The sequence below is a fragment of the Nannospalax galili genome, unplaced genomic scaffold (assembly GCF_000622305.1).
Source record: "Nannospalax galili isolate Female #2095 unplaced genomic scaffold, S.galili_v1.0 scaffold337, whole genome shotgun sequence".
In the NCBI taxonomy this organism is placed as follows: Eukaryota; Metazoa; Chordata; class Mammalia; order Rodentia; family Spalacidae; genus Nannospalax; species Nannospalax galili.
In genome coordinates, this window is record NW_008340932.1 from 296,563 (window position 1) to 311,898 (window position 15,336).

At 36.1% G+C, this 15,336-nt stretch overlaps 1 protein-coding gene and 1 pseudogene across 1 annotated transcript; both read left to right on the forward strand.

Annotated features, from left to right (window-relative positions):
- Positions 1-828: 828 nt before the first annotated feature.
- LOC103736582 (olfactory receptor 8K1) lies at positions 829-1,779 on the forward strand. The gene has a single exon (XM_008836090.1). It carries the CDS (start codon positions 829-831, stop codon positions 1,777-1,779), a length of 951 nt encoding a protein of 316 aa, XP_008834312.1.
- Positions 1,780-11,125: 9,346 nt separating this feature from the next.
- LOC103736657 lies at positions 11,126-13,883 on the forward strand (annotated as a pseudogene).
- Positions 13,884-15,336: the final 1,453 nt, after the last annotated feature.

The window sequence follows — 15,336 nt, forward strand, 5'->3', positions numbered from 1 at the left end:
AAGGCCATCAGAAATGCTGATTCATCATGAAGGACACATGTCCATAAAAGCAAACTAAAATGTCAATAAAATTTTGAAATGAACTCATTATCATTAAATATTCTACTTGGTAAACAAGCTGGAATATACTGAAATATTTATCGCCTCATGAAAATTTTCTAATTGCTGCTTAACTGATCAGTGTTAGTGTGGGAAGAATTTATTTCCTTCTTTAAACATGCATGTCTTGAAAGGAAGGAAGATCAAGATAGCTTACATGTGTATTATTTGCTTTACAATTTATCTTAAATATTAAAAGGGTAAAACAGAATAATTATTCTGATATAATTCAAAGGACTTTACATCACATGAAGTGGATATTTTTACTTTTATCATAGTCTCTACTTCATTCCTGAGTGTGGTGGCATCAGCCTGTAATCCCAGCACTCGGACAGCGGAAGCGGAAGGATCAGAAGTTCTAGGTCTTCCTCAGCAATATAGTTAGTTTGAGGCCAGTCTGAACTCCATGACCCTCTGAGGAGACAGAGGCAACCTGAACACAAGCTTCAGTCCAACCTAAGCTACTAAGCAAAACCGCACCTCAAATGAAAAAGAAAACAACCAAACAAAACCCAACATACTTAACACTATTTTATTCCTTTAATGCATACTTTCCCAAAGTTTTAAAAAATATGATGTTGGTATGTATAATTTTTCTGTGATGGAGCAGAGCTGGTCGTGTAAGAGGAAGAAAATATATGCCATATGCTAGCTGTAAATTCTCTGAGAGATAGCATTTCAATTTTATATTAATTTTGCCCTTTACACAGGTTGCAGCCTTTGAGGCGAATGGAGAAACCCAATCATACTTCAGTGACCCAGGTGACTGAGTTTATTCTCTTGGGACTCATCAACAATCCAGACCTGCAGGCGCCACTCTTTGGAATATTTTTAATCATTTACTTGGTAACAGTGATGGGTAATCTGGGCATGGTGATTCTGACTCTTTTGGACTCTAAACTACATACACCCATGTACTTTTTCCTGAGACATTTGTCAATCACTGATCTTGGTTACTCCACAGTTATTGGCCCCAAAATGATGGTAAACTTCATTGTGCAACAGAATACCATTTCCTACACAGGGTGTGCTTTGCAGTTGACATTCTTTGAGATTTTTATCATCACTGAACTGTTAATCCTCTCAGCAATGGCCTATGATCGCTACGTAGCCATCTGCAGGCCTCTTCTCTACATGATCATCATGGTGGGTAAAGTGCGTTGGGGGCTGGTACTGGTTCCCTACCTGTACAGCACATTTGTGTCTCTCTTTCTCACAATTAAGTTATTTACATCGTCCTTCTGTGGCTCCAATGTCATCAGCTATTTTTACTGTGATTCTGTTCCGCTGATATCTCTGCTCTGTTCTGACACACATGAATTAGAGCTGATCATTTTGATTTTCTCAGGCTGTAATTTGATCTCCTCCCTCTTAATTGTTCTTGTATCTTACATGTTTATTCTTGTGGCAATTCTCAGAATGAATTCAAAGGGGGGGAGGTCCAAAGCCTTCTCCACGTGCAGCTCCCATCTGACAGTAGTGGTCGTGTTCTATGGAACATTGTTGTTTATTTACCTGCAACCCAAATCCAGACATGCTTTTGATATTGATAAAGTAACCTCTGTGTTTTACACCCTAGTAATTCCTATGCTCAATCCATTGATCTACAGCCTGAGAAACAAAGAAGTCAAAGATGCTGTTAAGAGGGCTTTAACTCATGGCTTTAAAATCTCTACTTAATAGCTCAGTACTAAGCTGTCCAGTTTAGCAGTGTGTCAGACATTTAAACAAATTACATCATCAAATAGCAGAAGTGTCTGGCGAGCTTATGTTTTCTCTTAATCTTCATAAGATACTTCCTCTATGTCAGCCTTTGTTTCTTTTCCAATACAATAGATTAAAAATATTTTTCTGAATAAATTAAAACTTCAAATGACATTCAAGATCATACTATAACCATTTCCTTATAAATTTGGAAGTTGTACATGTCTTAGGTTAAACTTAAACTTGCAAAAGGAAAAATTCTCACCTAATTGAAATGGAACCATGAAACCTACAAAATTGAAGATTTGTTTTGCAATTGTCACTGGATTTTAAAATGAGTATGTGTATCATGAAGATTATGTTAGCTAAACAGAAGACAAAGCAGAAATTAAATATTAATATGTGATCATAATAAAATATTATTAAAAAATCTAAGGTAAGTGACAAATGAAGAATTCCATCTTAGAGTGAAGTTTTTACCAACTTAAGATACTATTTTATATATCAAGAATAAATTGAACATCTGAGAAATCTTTTTAAAATTAAATATCATGCAGAAAATGTTGGAGACTCCCCAATTATTTGACATATAAATTTTATTTTGATAGCTTCCTGATATACTGATTTAGGACTGAAAGCCTCAAATTTATGGTCATCTGGTCATCTACTTTAATGTTATGATTTATTTTTAAAATATATAATGGTGATTACACAGTGAAGATAAATACTGCACAGATAAATGAGGGGGCATTTCAAGGTGTCTTTTATCTCCATTGAGAGCTTCTATGCAATGGCATGAATTCTGTGAAACAATATTTCTTTCAGGTTTCCAAAAACAGCTTCAGCTGTAATGTCATAATTTCTTTAATCACACAGTAGCATGTACTATTTCTTGAAAGATTTTTTTCTCAAAGGCCTCTAAATTTCTGCATGAGACAGCAATCCATAGAGGCATTAAGTTGCTGAGCAAAAATGGCTCAGGAAAGAAAACATTTCCCAGTTGTAATTTTAGCCAAAGTATTGAAGATTTTCATCCTACAATTTAACAAAAATTTTTTAAATCAAGGTGAAATTTCAAAAGCTTTATGTTTTGCATCAAATTTTAATATTTTTATTACATACTACAAGAGGTGCTTGCTTTTGGAGGAGGAATGCCTATATATGTTATTATGGTACAAAATCAAATGTTTCATATCTACTAATTAACATGAAGCAAATTTTTATGCTTTTTCCTCAAGCATATCTCCTTTATTCTTTTTTTGTGCATATTTCATGCAGAACGTACCATTGAAATCTACCTGAGGACTTAATAACCATGCTCAGGTGCCAAGGATCTCAGAAAGTAACCAACTGTGACTAGTAATAATCAGACATATAGCGATTAGAGATGCATGTGGAAACATCTAAGTGTTAGTCACATTAAAAATGAGCTTATCTGTATGAAACATTATATTTTTAAAAGAAATGGAGATCTTTTTGAAAAGTTAAAATCCTTTTCAATTTTGTCTTATAGGGTTTTATATTGACTACAATAATGTATAACTGTATTAATTCAACACTATGAACCTAAAAGTTTACAGGCAATTTTGAAAGAGATTCATCTTTGCTCTGGAAATTGTTATTGACTATGTCAATGCTGTTGTAATGAAATTCTTCTACTAATTATGTGGTTATTATATAAATTTTAAAATTTCAAGTGTTTCACATATGGCTTTAAGCTGCTTCTCTAGAGTGGAGAAAACATTCACAATGTTCAAAACAGTCTTGACTAACAACACAGTAAAATAACCCACAAATAGTGATAAAACTTAAGTAAAAAAATTGAAATTTTAAGAAATACATGAATGTTAAGAAATATATAATATAAAACACATGTACATATGGAGGCATGTGGATTATCTAATAGGTTCAAATAATTATATTTAATATATGTCTACATCTGATTACCTGCATGAATTTGTTTCATTAGTATATGGAAAATATGTGCAGAATAATACAAATTTGTTCATATTACTAATAGTTCAACATAATACAAAATGGAAATATTTTGCTGTTCATCAATAAGAATTTAAGTTGTAGTATTTTCACACTATGCAGAAATGGCAGATATGAATGATTTGTACAATAAGCCACATGGATGAACATCATTAGCATTAAATGAGAAGTGTGCAATATTTATATTAATTTGTAAAACAATGAAATTAATCTATTTTGACCCAAATCATGCAATTATTCCCTGCATTAATGTATTGGATAATTTATTACAAAAGACAGCCAGGTGCATTTTAAGGTAATGTAAAGTCTGTTAGTTGGTAAAAAATTGATTTTTAACTATCATTTATATACATTAGACATTTTTTTCCTGAGTCAACAAATAGCCTATTTATTTAGTATGCTATTTGGTTTTTATGTATAGTTTATTGAGTTTTTGTGCATTTCATATAATAGATCTTAATCAAATTTAGATCCCCTCCCCATCAGTGCCCTCCTCCCAGAATAATAATACATCCCTTAAGTCTCTCAGCAAAGCGTCCTCATACACTAGTTGTTTAAAATGGACCGTGTTATTGATTTTTAGAACAAAAAATATATATTATCTTCTTATCTTTCAAGATAAAATTTGAGGTATAACTTCTAAATAAAACTGTGTATGTGTTCATTTAGCAGAATGATAGTAGTAAATTCTCCCCTACAGTCTGTGACCTGTCTAGTCACTTCATTTTGGTCCTAATATGAGTGTTGTGTGTGGACTCCATCTAGTAAAGCAAGCTTTAAATCCAATTAGAAAGCATTTGCTTACTTTTATAATATCTGTGCCACTATTGCACCTGACTTATTGTTATGTCTATAGATTAGTACATCTTTCAATTCTCATCAGAGAAGATTCTTCTTGTAGGAGATGGAGATTTACAGAGACTCACCACAGAACAATGTGCAGAGAATAATAGATCATGAGGCACTTGGCCAGAATCAGGACACCTGTATTATACCCTGTCCTCCAAAGGCTCGGGGATCATAGCAGAAGGTGGAAAGATTGTAAGAGTCAGAGGTGGTAGATAAATACAAAGAAACTGTGTTGTCTGGACACACAGGGTAGTTGCATTTATGAACCCACAGTTCTTTTGACAGCATGCACACACCCGAGCAAACTTAAGACAAACAGGAGCCCAGAATGAATGGGGAAGTGGGAAGGAAGCCCCAGCTCTGAGAATCTACTGGCACTTGCTGGATGCTAGGAGAGAATGAGTCAGTTGTTCCTACTGTTGTGATGTTTGGCACTGTGATATGACTCCAAGGGATATGCCCAAACCCATGAACAATTGGGAAATACAGAGTGTACTTGATAGGCTTTAAAAATATAAAAACAAAAACTAATAGATGGCATGAAGTCAGGAGGTGGGGAGCAGCAATGTGAAGGTGACTAGGGAGACTAGGTCTGAATATGATGATTAAAATACGTGTGTGAAATTCTAGAATGAAACTATGTATCTACAAAAGAATGGAAAAAAATAAAATAGAAATGTGTCTGTATAAGACTTCCTTGATGTTCTGATGTACCTTTGTTGCTAGTATAATTTCAAACACGTAATCCAACTTTATCGATTGTGATACTAAGAGGGACTCTTCTAAACTTACTTGTATTCAGTAACTGAAACTTTGTAACACTCAGTCAACATCCTAAATCCCCCCTCCACCTCACTGGATCACTGTTATACTTTGAATCTATGAGATTTTTTAAAATTATTAATTTTATGTGTATAAGTATATTGCCTGCATGTGTGTAAATGCACCCATGTCATACAATGCCCACCCCATGGAGATCAGAAGAAGACATTGGATCTGCTGGAACTGGAATTATGGATGCTTTTAGCCACCATATGGGTGCTGGGAATAGAACCTGGGTCCTCTGCAAGAGCAGTCAGTGCTCTTAACCAGAATCATCTCTCTAGCCCCAGAGATATTTTTTTAAGACTACAAATAAGTGTCATTAAGCAGCCAAATAAGAACATTTGAATATTCATTTTAGTTATTCTCAAATTTCTACATAAACCACATAAACAAGTTTTAAAGAAATTGTGAAAGAACAAATATTTAAAATTATTTAAAAGAAAAATAAAAAAATATACAAAGAATAAGTAAGCTACAAATAAATTATTTTAAAATTATGAATAAATTATTCAAGAAGACTCAACCACAAGATGTCTAAGGAAACAGATCCAGAACACTAAAATAACAGAAATTAATAAATAATGATAATGGTCAATATTAATGGTCTTAACTCACTAGTAAAAAGACAAGGACTAACCAACTGAATTAGAAAACAGGATCCATCAAATTGTTATCTCCAAGAAGTGAAGCTCACCAACAATGACTGACATCCTTTTAGGATACAAGAATGGAAAAAGATATTCTGAGCAAATGGAACCCCAAAACAAATAGTTTTAGATGTTCTATCATCTGACTATTTAGGCAGATAATATTCTGAATAGTATTTTGAATTTAAACTAAAACTACTCAGAAGGGACAGGGAAAGTCACTTCATACACATTAAATGAAAAATCCACCAAAGAGAATTTACAATCCTAAGCATTTATGCACTTAACATAGGGACATTCAGTTTCATAAAATAAAGAGGCTTATTAACTCTAAAATCTCACATTGACTGTCAATACAGTGATGACGGGTCACTTCAATACCCAGTTGTCTCCAGTAGTCAGGTTAACCAGACAAAAACTAAACAGAGAAACACAGGACTTAAATAGCACTGTAAATCAAATTGACATTACAGACATCTACAGAACATTCCACCCAAACACTGAAGAATACACTTTCATCTCAGCCATCTATGGAACTTTCTCCAAAATTGACCACAAATTAGGACTTATAACAAGTCTCTACAAAATTTTAAAAAATTAAAATATCATCTTTTATCCTATTGGAAATAATGGAATAAAGCTAGATTAACTACATGCAGGCAATACACACATACACGTAAAATAAAAATAAATATTTTTTTAAAATGGGAATAGTACACAAATTCATGGAAGCTAAACAACACATTACTTAACAAAATTTGAATCACAGCAGAAATCAAGAAGGAAATCAAAAATTTCTTAGAATTGGATGAAAATGGCAACACAACATACCAAAGTATTTGGGACACAATGAAGACAGTTCTAAGAGGAAAATTTATAGCAATAAGTGTCTATACCAGAAAATTGGAAGAATCCCATATAAATAAATTAATGAAAGCTTTGAAAAGCCAACAGCAGACAGAGCCAGGCATGGAGGAGCAAGTTTTTAATCCCAGCACCTAGGAAGGCAGAGACAGGCAGATATCTATGAGATTGAGGGCAGCCTGGTCTGCATAGTGGTTTACAGGCCAGCTGTGAATAAAAGGAGACCCGATCTCAAGAAGATCAAGATTACTAATGATGTTAGACATATTCTAAGGTGTTTCCTAGTCAGCCATTGCCTTAACTGGTAAGCGATTTCTTCAGTCTAAAGAAAAATAATTAAATCCACGAAAGTGCCTTGATCTGGCCTCCCTGTGATGGTGGGCCTCCCCAGATCATGCCATCCCCAACTCCCTAATCGGACCCACGTGAGGCCCATCCCACTTCACCAGGGCTAGACCTCTCTGCCCTACAGTAGGGGCAGAGACCTCAGTAGTCTGCTTGAGAATGCCTGGATCTGGCCTCCACCTGATGGTGAGCCTTCCTAAATTGCGCTATACCCAACCCCCTAATTGAGTGCACATGAGGCACCTCCCACTTCACCAGGGCTAGAGCCCTCTGCCTTACCATAGGATAGGAGTGGAGACCTGAGCAAACTGCCTGAGAGCTCCTGGATCTAGCCTCCATCTGGTGTTGGGCTTCCCCAAATTGTGTCCAAACCCCTGTATTGGGAACCATGTACAGCCCTTCCCACTTTGCCAGCTGCTAGACCTGTCTGCCCTATAGTAGGGTCTGAGACCTTATCAGACAGCCTGAGAATGCCTGGATCTGGCCTCTGCATGGTGCTGAACTTCCCCAAATCATGCTGTGCCCAACCCCCTAATAGTGACTACCTGAGGTCCCTCCTACTTTGCCAGGGCTAGATTTCTCTGTCCTACAGTAATCTGCCTTAACAAACTGCCTGAGAGTGCCAAAGTTGGGCCTCCTCAAATAACAGAAGGAAGTTCCAGTGTACCTGACTGAATCCTGACGGGCCTCTTTGGGAGCTCCTGAGTAGCTGATCTGAAGCCATCAGTTCCCTCCAAAGTTAAATCTGAGAGAACCTGGAACCTAGACCAACCAGCTTTACAACCCAATAAGAAAACAACCAAGGCATACCAATAATGCAAACAGAAGTAGACTTCCAGTCAACAAAAGAAGGCTTGAGTTTCATACCAGGGTCACAAACAATAGAAATCCACTATATCAAATTTCAATCCGTATTACAGAGCTATAGTCATGAAAACACTTTGGTACACAAAAATAGACACATAGATCAACTGAAGACCCAAACATGAGCACATTCAATTTCAGCCACTTAATATTTGACAAAGGGGCCAAGAACATTCACTCGAGGAAAGACAGCATCTTCAGCAAATGGTGATAGCAAAACTAGACCTCCACCTACAAAAGAATGAAGCTAGACCCTTATTGCACAAATGCAACTCCAAATGGATGAAATAGGTCAACATAAAATTTGAAACTCTAAAACTGTTAAAAGAAAACATTGGCAATAACCTATAAGATGCAAATGTTAGAAAGGACTTTCTCAATCAGACACCATTTGCTTAGGAACTAAAGTGAAGTATCAACAACTGGTACCTTATTAAATTAAAACGCTTCTGTGTAACAAAGAAACAGTTAAGGAAATGAAGAGAAAATGCACAAAGTGGGAGAAAATCTTCAGCAGTGTACATTTGACAGAGGTATAACATCCAAAATATATCAAGAGCTAAAAAAGAAAAATTTCAAGGAAACAAATAACCCAATTAAAAGATGGGCTAAGGAACTGAATAAAGTTCTCAAAAGAAGAAATAAAGATGGCTAAGAAGCATCTTAAAAAGTACTCAACACTGTTAGCAATTAGGTAAATGCAAATTAAAACCACCTTAAGAGTTCATCTTACCCAAGTCAGACTGGCTAAGATCAAGAGAATAAATTATACCAAATCCTGGAGAAGATGGGGGGAAAGGGGAACACTCATCCACTGCTTGTGGGATTGCAAATTCATGCAATCCCTATAGAAAGTAGTGTTGAGAACTCTTTAAAAACTAAAAATGAACTTATCATTTGATTTGGTTATACCACTCCTTGTCATATACCCAGAGGACTCATCCTATTTCAGAGACACTTGTGCATCCATGCTTGTTTCTGCTCTTTTCAAAATAGCTATGTAATGGTAGCAACCTACGTGTTCCTCTACTGAAAAGTGGATAATGAAAATGTGGTACATATACACAATGGAACTCTACTCAGAAATAGAGAAAGACAAAAATCATGAAATTTTCAGTAAGGTAAACAGACTCAGAAAAACAAACATAAGTTCTCGCTCATATGTGGATCTTAGCAACAAATCCTTATATGTAAGTATGTACGCAGATGTAACTGCAGGAACCAGGAAAATGAAAATGAACCAGGGATATAAAGAGAAAGAACCTGAGAGAGAAGAAAAGTAGGAGATAGGTGTTACTAAGGTAGAAATGGACAAAAATGAGGGTGGGGGTATTTAGTGGGGGAGAGTGTTAGACAAGGAAACTTAGGGATAAATTATAAAAAGGAGCTCAAGAGAGGTAGGACCATAGGAGACTTGTATTTCCAAGGGAGTAATGGGGGAAATGGGTACACTTTAAATGAGGAAGCCATGGTAGAAGGGCTAGACAGGGAGAGAGGGGGGTAGATTAATAATGCCTAGCTAGTTTAAAAAAACAGAGGCAATAATATTAGTCCTACAACCTAATGACAAATTACACACATAATATCTCTACATTAGTCTAAATGTACAGTCAAAGGCTACATATAAAGAAACAGTGACAGAAAGGAGAAATCTTCGTTTGAGTTGTTGACAAGGGAAGGGTGGTCCAAGAGACTCCCAAAATTCCACAGGCTATTCACACAGACATTGATTGCCTCACAGAATATGAAGGTAAGACCTTACTGCTAAAACAGAACATACTTCCTACACAGGATTTGGGGCAATGGAGCTGAAACTGACATGGTAGCCAGTTCCCCTGAAGGCTAGTTCTCACAGCTTTGGAGAGCATTGTGAAGGTGCCAAGGGAAAACATCAATCAGTGGTCAAACACCATCTTCAAGGTCAAATAACCACATCGATAGCCAACACAGAATACAACATTGGTTCAGTAGTGCCACTTTTATCTTGGAGGCAATGAACAGCTATCTAATTAACTAAAGTCCACTCAATGGGAGGAAATTCAAGTGTGGTGCTGCAAAGATAACCAGATACACAGGACTTGAGAGGTAATACATCTTAAAGAATACCCCAGAACTGTCACATCCCTAGACTAGTATAATTTCTTACTATGTGCAAAATATTTATCCTTATATTTACAAATATCCCAGTCACCACTTATCAAAGAAGTTTCTTTTGTTCCAGACTGAGTATTACCAAGTACCACAATTGGTCACTCACAGACATTTATGAATTGCCTAGTCCTAAGTGACACATCTACAATGCAACACCAACACTTAAGACTCGCAGAACAAGAAGCAGGGGTAAAAAGGATACTAACAAATCTCTCAATTCTCATAAATGAAGCTCCCTTATGCAACAGAAGGCCAGGAATACAAAAGGCCTCAAATGGCCAAAGCATAGAGATTAAGAGTCTGCAGAATGCTAGTCCTTAGACAGGACTCCCAGGACTCACCCACCCAGGGCTCAGGGAGCATTGCAGAAGAGGGGAAAAAAAGATTGTAAGAGTCAGGGAGAAGGTCCACAACAATATGGAAAAAGAGTCCTACAAACTCCTGGGACTCTGCTTACATAAATCTACAGCAACAGTGTCACCACACATAAGGCCCATGCAAACTGAAGCAGACAAAGACCCAGCATAGAACTGGGGAAATGGACAGCAGACCCTAATTTTAGCTAAAGAAATATTGGCAACAGTAACTTCTAGATATGGAACAGCTGATCTTCCTAAAACAAGGGACACCAGATAAGCTGACTAGACCTCAATTGATGAACTTGCACTGAGGAACCTTTGGGGACACTAACTAGACACAATAGGCCTTAACACAAATGACAGAATGTATAAAATCCAACCGGGGGTGTAAGTCAAATTTACTTCTGGGAGGCCAACACGCTCATGGCTTTCAGGTCAGGTGAGAGGTGTGCAGCGACCTTCTCTCTCCATGCTGTCAACACAATATTCCTCCAAGCTACAGTTTACATAATTAAGACATTTATTTGGGCTTGCCAACAGAACTTATGGTGAGGAGAAGTTACTTACAGAGGTATGGACACCCTTGGGCTTTTTTCCCTACATCTCTGTTGAGCCTTCCAGATTTGGAGCTGCCCACCCTCTGCCCCAAGATGGTGAAGCTCCCACCTCCTCCCTGACTTCTACTGTGTCTATCCTTAGATCCTCTGCCCTCATGCAATCAAAGCTGATTGCGTGTTGCTGGTCCTTTGGAGGATATGCCTATCCAACAGGGGTCTATGGGAGGGTACCAGCAGGGAACTGGTATAAAGATGATGAAGATTGATTAAGATGTTCTTTATGAAATACACAAAAATACAATAACAACAAATTAAAAACAAAAAAGACTTCTGGAGACTGATTTAAGGTTGATATAAGGGTTATTATATTCTTTACTTCATAATATAGTCCTTGGGTACAAGCTCTGAGGAATGAACTAAATTATAATTAACTATTATCATTTAATATAGATTTATAACATGTAGTAGTTAGTCTTATAGAAAGTTTGCGCACTGGACTGACCCGCTAGGCCATATAAATATTTACATTTGTGTCTACACCTTATGTCACCACCAACTTGCTTTGCTTCCTCTAAAAGCAGACTAGTTCTGGCCAAAAGAAAGCAAAAGTATGCCTGCCCATGGTGATAAAATTGAACATGTAGCACAAACCTAGAAGTCCTACTGTATCATTTGGTCACACACTTTGATTGTCTTTCTACTTTTACAAACATAGACTGACATCCTGAGCTAAGTGAGTTCTTTATCACAATTCAGGTTTGATGATTAAACAACTAGCTTCTGTAAAGTTTACAGAACTAACTGGAAAATGCTACAAAGCTTCTTGATAGTTGTACTGAATGATTTATAGCTGTACAAATGTCCAAATTTCCTCATTTGTTTCAAAGATGCAACTAGTTCATTTAAAAACAGAAAATACTGACCGTTTACATTTTAGAAAGAATTAAGGTTACAAATGGCTTAAGGGATTTTAGATGGTGTGTTCTGGAAGAAATAAATATTATCAGAAAAGAATTGTGAACAGTCCTCCTACTCAGATTACCTGAAATATTAATTTATACAAGTGTTACTTGTATACGTATTCACACTAAGTAGGAAATCTGAAAATGGAATATTGATCTGTTACTAAAAATTCAGATAAAAAAGGAGACAAAGCAGGATGATGAGAGATAAATATGCTTCAATGATGATTATTTAAAATAAGAAAAGGAGTTTAATTATAGCATAAAAAATCCAGCATCTCAGAAATTGACATCTTGAAGGCAATTCACAGCATTTAATTAGTTCCTAGCTTTTGAAGAAAATATTTATTCATTATTTTATTTATGTGTGTCTGTGTGTGCTTATGTGAACCACGTGCATACAGTGCCTTCAAAGGCCAAAAGAGGGTGTCAGTCTCTGAAACTGGAGTTACAGTCAGTTGTGAGCCAAATTATGTGGGTGCTTGGGACTGAGCCTGAGTCAACTGGAAGAACAGCAAGTAGTCTTACATACTGAGCTGTCTCTCAACCCACTTGATCTCATTTGAATTAAAATATTTCTTCTTCTAGTACTGGAGAGACGTCTCAGTTGTTAAGAGCACTGACTGCTCTTAGAGAAGACCTTAGATTAACTTCTAGTACCCACTGGAGGTTAACACCATTCCCTAACTCCAGTTCCAGAGGATCTGATGTTTTCCCTTGACCTCTCCAGGCATTCCATGAAGCAGGTGCACTTACATACATGCTGGCAAATATACTCATACACATAAAATAACAATAATAAGTAAAATATTAAAATGTCTTCTATCTCCCATGAGAAAACAAACTCACAAAAAGAAGAGATTAAAAATGCAGAGAAGAAAAATAATTCAATTTCTAAGAAAATAAGAAAGTGCTTATTCTTATGCTATGTATAACAGTCTTGAATTGACATAATTTTTCCACTTCTCATCAAAGGCCACCATGAGAAGAAACCACCTCCATGACTGAATTCATTCTCCCAGAACTGACCAACCATTTGGAACTACAGATCCTTGCCTTCATGCTGTTTCTGGCCATTTACCTGATCACACTAGCAGGGAACCTCGATATTATCGTCCTCATCCAGCTCAATGCCCAGCTCCACACAACCATGTACTTTTTCCTGAGCCACTTATCCTTTGTGGATTTATGCTTTTCCTCCAGTGTGACTCCAAAGATGCTGGAGAACTTCCTTTCAGAGAAGAAAACCATTTCCTACCCTGCTTGCCTGGTCCAGTGTTACTTCTTATTTGCCTTGGTCCATGTTGATATGTATATCCTGGCTCTGATGGCCTTTGATCAGTACCTGGCCATCTGCAACCCTCTGTTTTATGGCAGCAAGTTGTCCAAGAGCATATGCACATCCTTCATCACAGCGCCTTATGTGTATGGAGCACTCACTGGCCTGATGGAGACCAAGTGGACCTACAAACTGGCTTTCTGTGGTCACCATAAAATAAATCACTTCTACTGTGCTGACCCTCCCTGATTAAGCTGGCTTCTTCTGACACCTACCACAAAGAGCTGTCAATGTTTGTAGTGGCTGGATTTAATTTAATATTGTCAAATGCATTCATTCAATATTACTCCATACAAATACTGCAACTCAATGTTCTTATTTAAATACCTTCCTTGGAAAATGTGACTGTTTACGAATTATGCTAACACATATGTATACAAAGAACTGTTTTCCTTTTATAGTTCATATTCATATTCTATTAAACATACTGACATGTGTTAGCATTTAAATACTCAAAAACTGGTGTGTTTAATTTTGCAAAACCACTCCTTTTTCATTCCAATTTTTCTGATACACACATCTATGCCTCTCTTTTTAAAGCCTAGACATGCCAGATAGCAATATTATAGAAAAGCAAACAATTTTCCATTTTCAAATATAACAATGTACTATTGTCTTAGAAGATATAAGACAGTGTCTTGAAGGATCAACAGATGGTGCTGAGGAAATACATTATCAATCATAAAACAGCAGGATTTCTCAGAAGTAAATACGAGTATGAATGACCATAAGAATATTGACATTTATGATTGACTCTAGAAATATGAAGCCTGAATAGGCACAAGTTTAAGAAAAGTGAGGAATTGCATTGATCATGCTCACTAATTATCTGGCTAAAATTGCAGCATGAGTCTAAGATAATCTATTATGTACTACAATTTGCGCAATGCTGGACACAGATTGTGTATGTGTACATGAACTTTTTTGAATTAATAAATTTTGTCAATGAGCGCTTTTACTTATTTTATGAAACAATTAATATATTAAGGTACTTTGAAAACTCACTAATTAAAATCAGTCATGAGGGATTTCTTGAAGAAGGAACAGATATGCGGTTTTTTTAATCAATTCATTATATTATTCATTGAAAAATGGGCAAAATGATGGTGAAGAAATAACAATATAGAGAATATTTAACATACTACTCTAAGGGACAGATCATCATTTTCATCTAAGGCGCTCCAAGAAAAGCTTATCTATTTGTGTTAAAAACTGAGTATTGAAATTTTATGAACCTAATATCCCTATTCACATACAGGTTATTTTCATGAGGATCAATGATGTATGGATAACGGTTGGACACACATGGGTACAAAAAGAAGAGGAAAGGAAAAGGTTTTATCTAAGCAGGTGCTATTTCCACATATTTAACATATTCTATTTTATATTATCCCTTTTTCTTAGCTTCCTCTTTTATAAAATTAAGGTATTTGAGAAGATGAACTTTCTTTTTTATTTTATTTTAAGAATATTTTTATTATTCCAAAGACAGGTAATTTTTAACACATTTTTCCAGAAATAACTTTAAGCAGGTTACATAAAATACATACACAATGAAGTTTAAGTGTGGAGAAGTAAGAATAAGAAATCTAAGACTAAAACCATGCATGGTGGCTCATGTCCTCAATCCCAGCACTTCTGAGGCAGAGTCAGGCAGATCACTGTGAGCTCAAGGCCAGCCAGGACAACAAGAGACTGTGTAGAACAATATATTTATTAACGCACATAAAGTCATTGAGATAGGTCTGATAATTAGTATTCAGTCAATTAAATTTG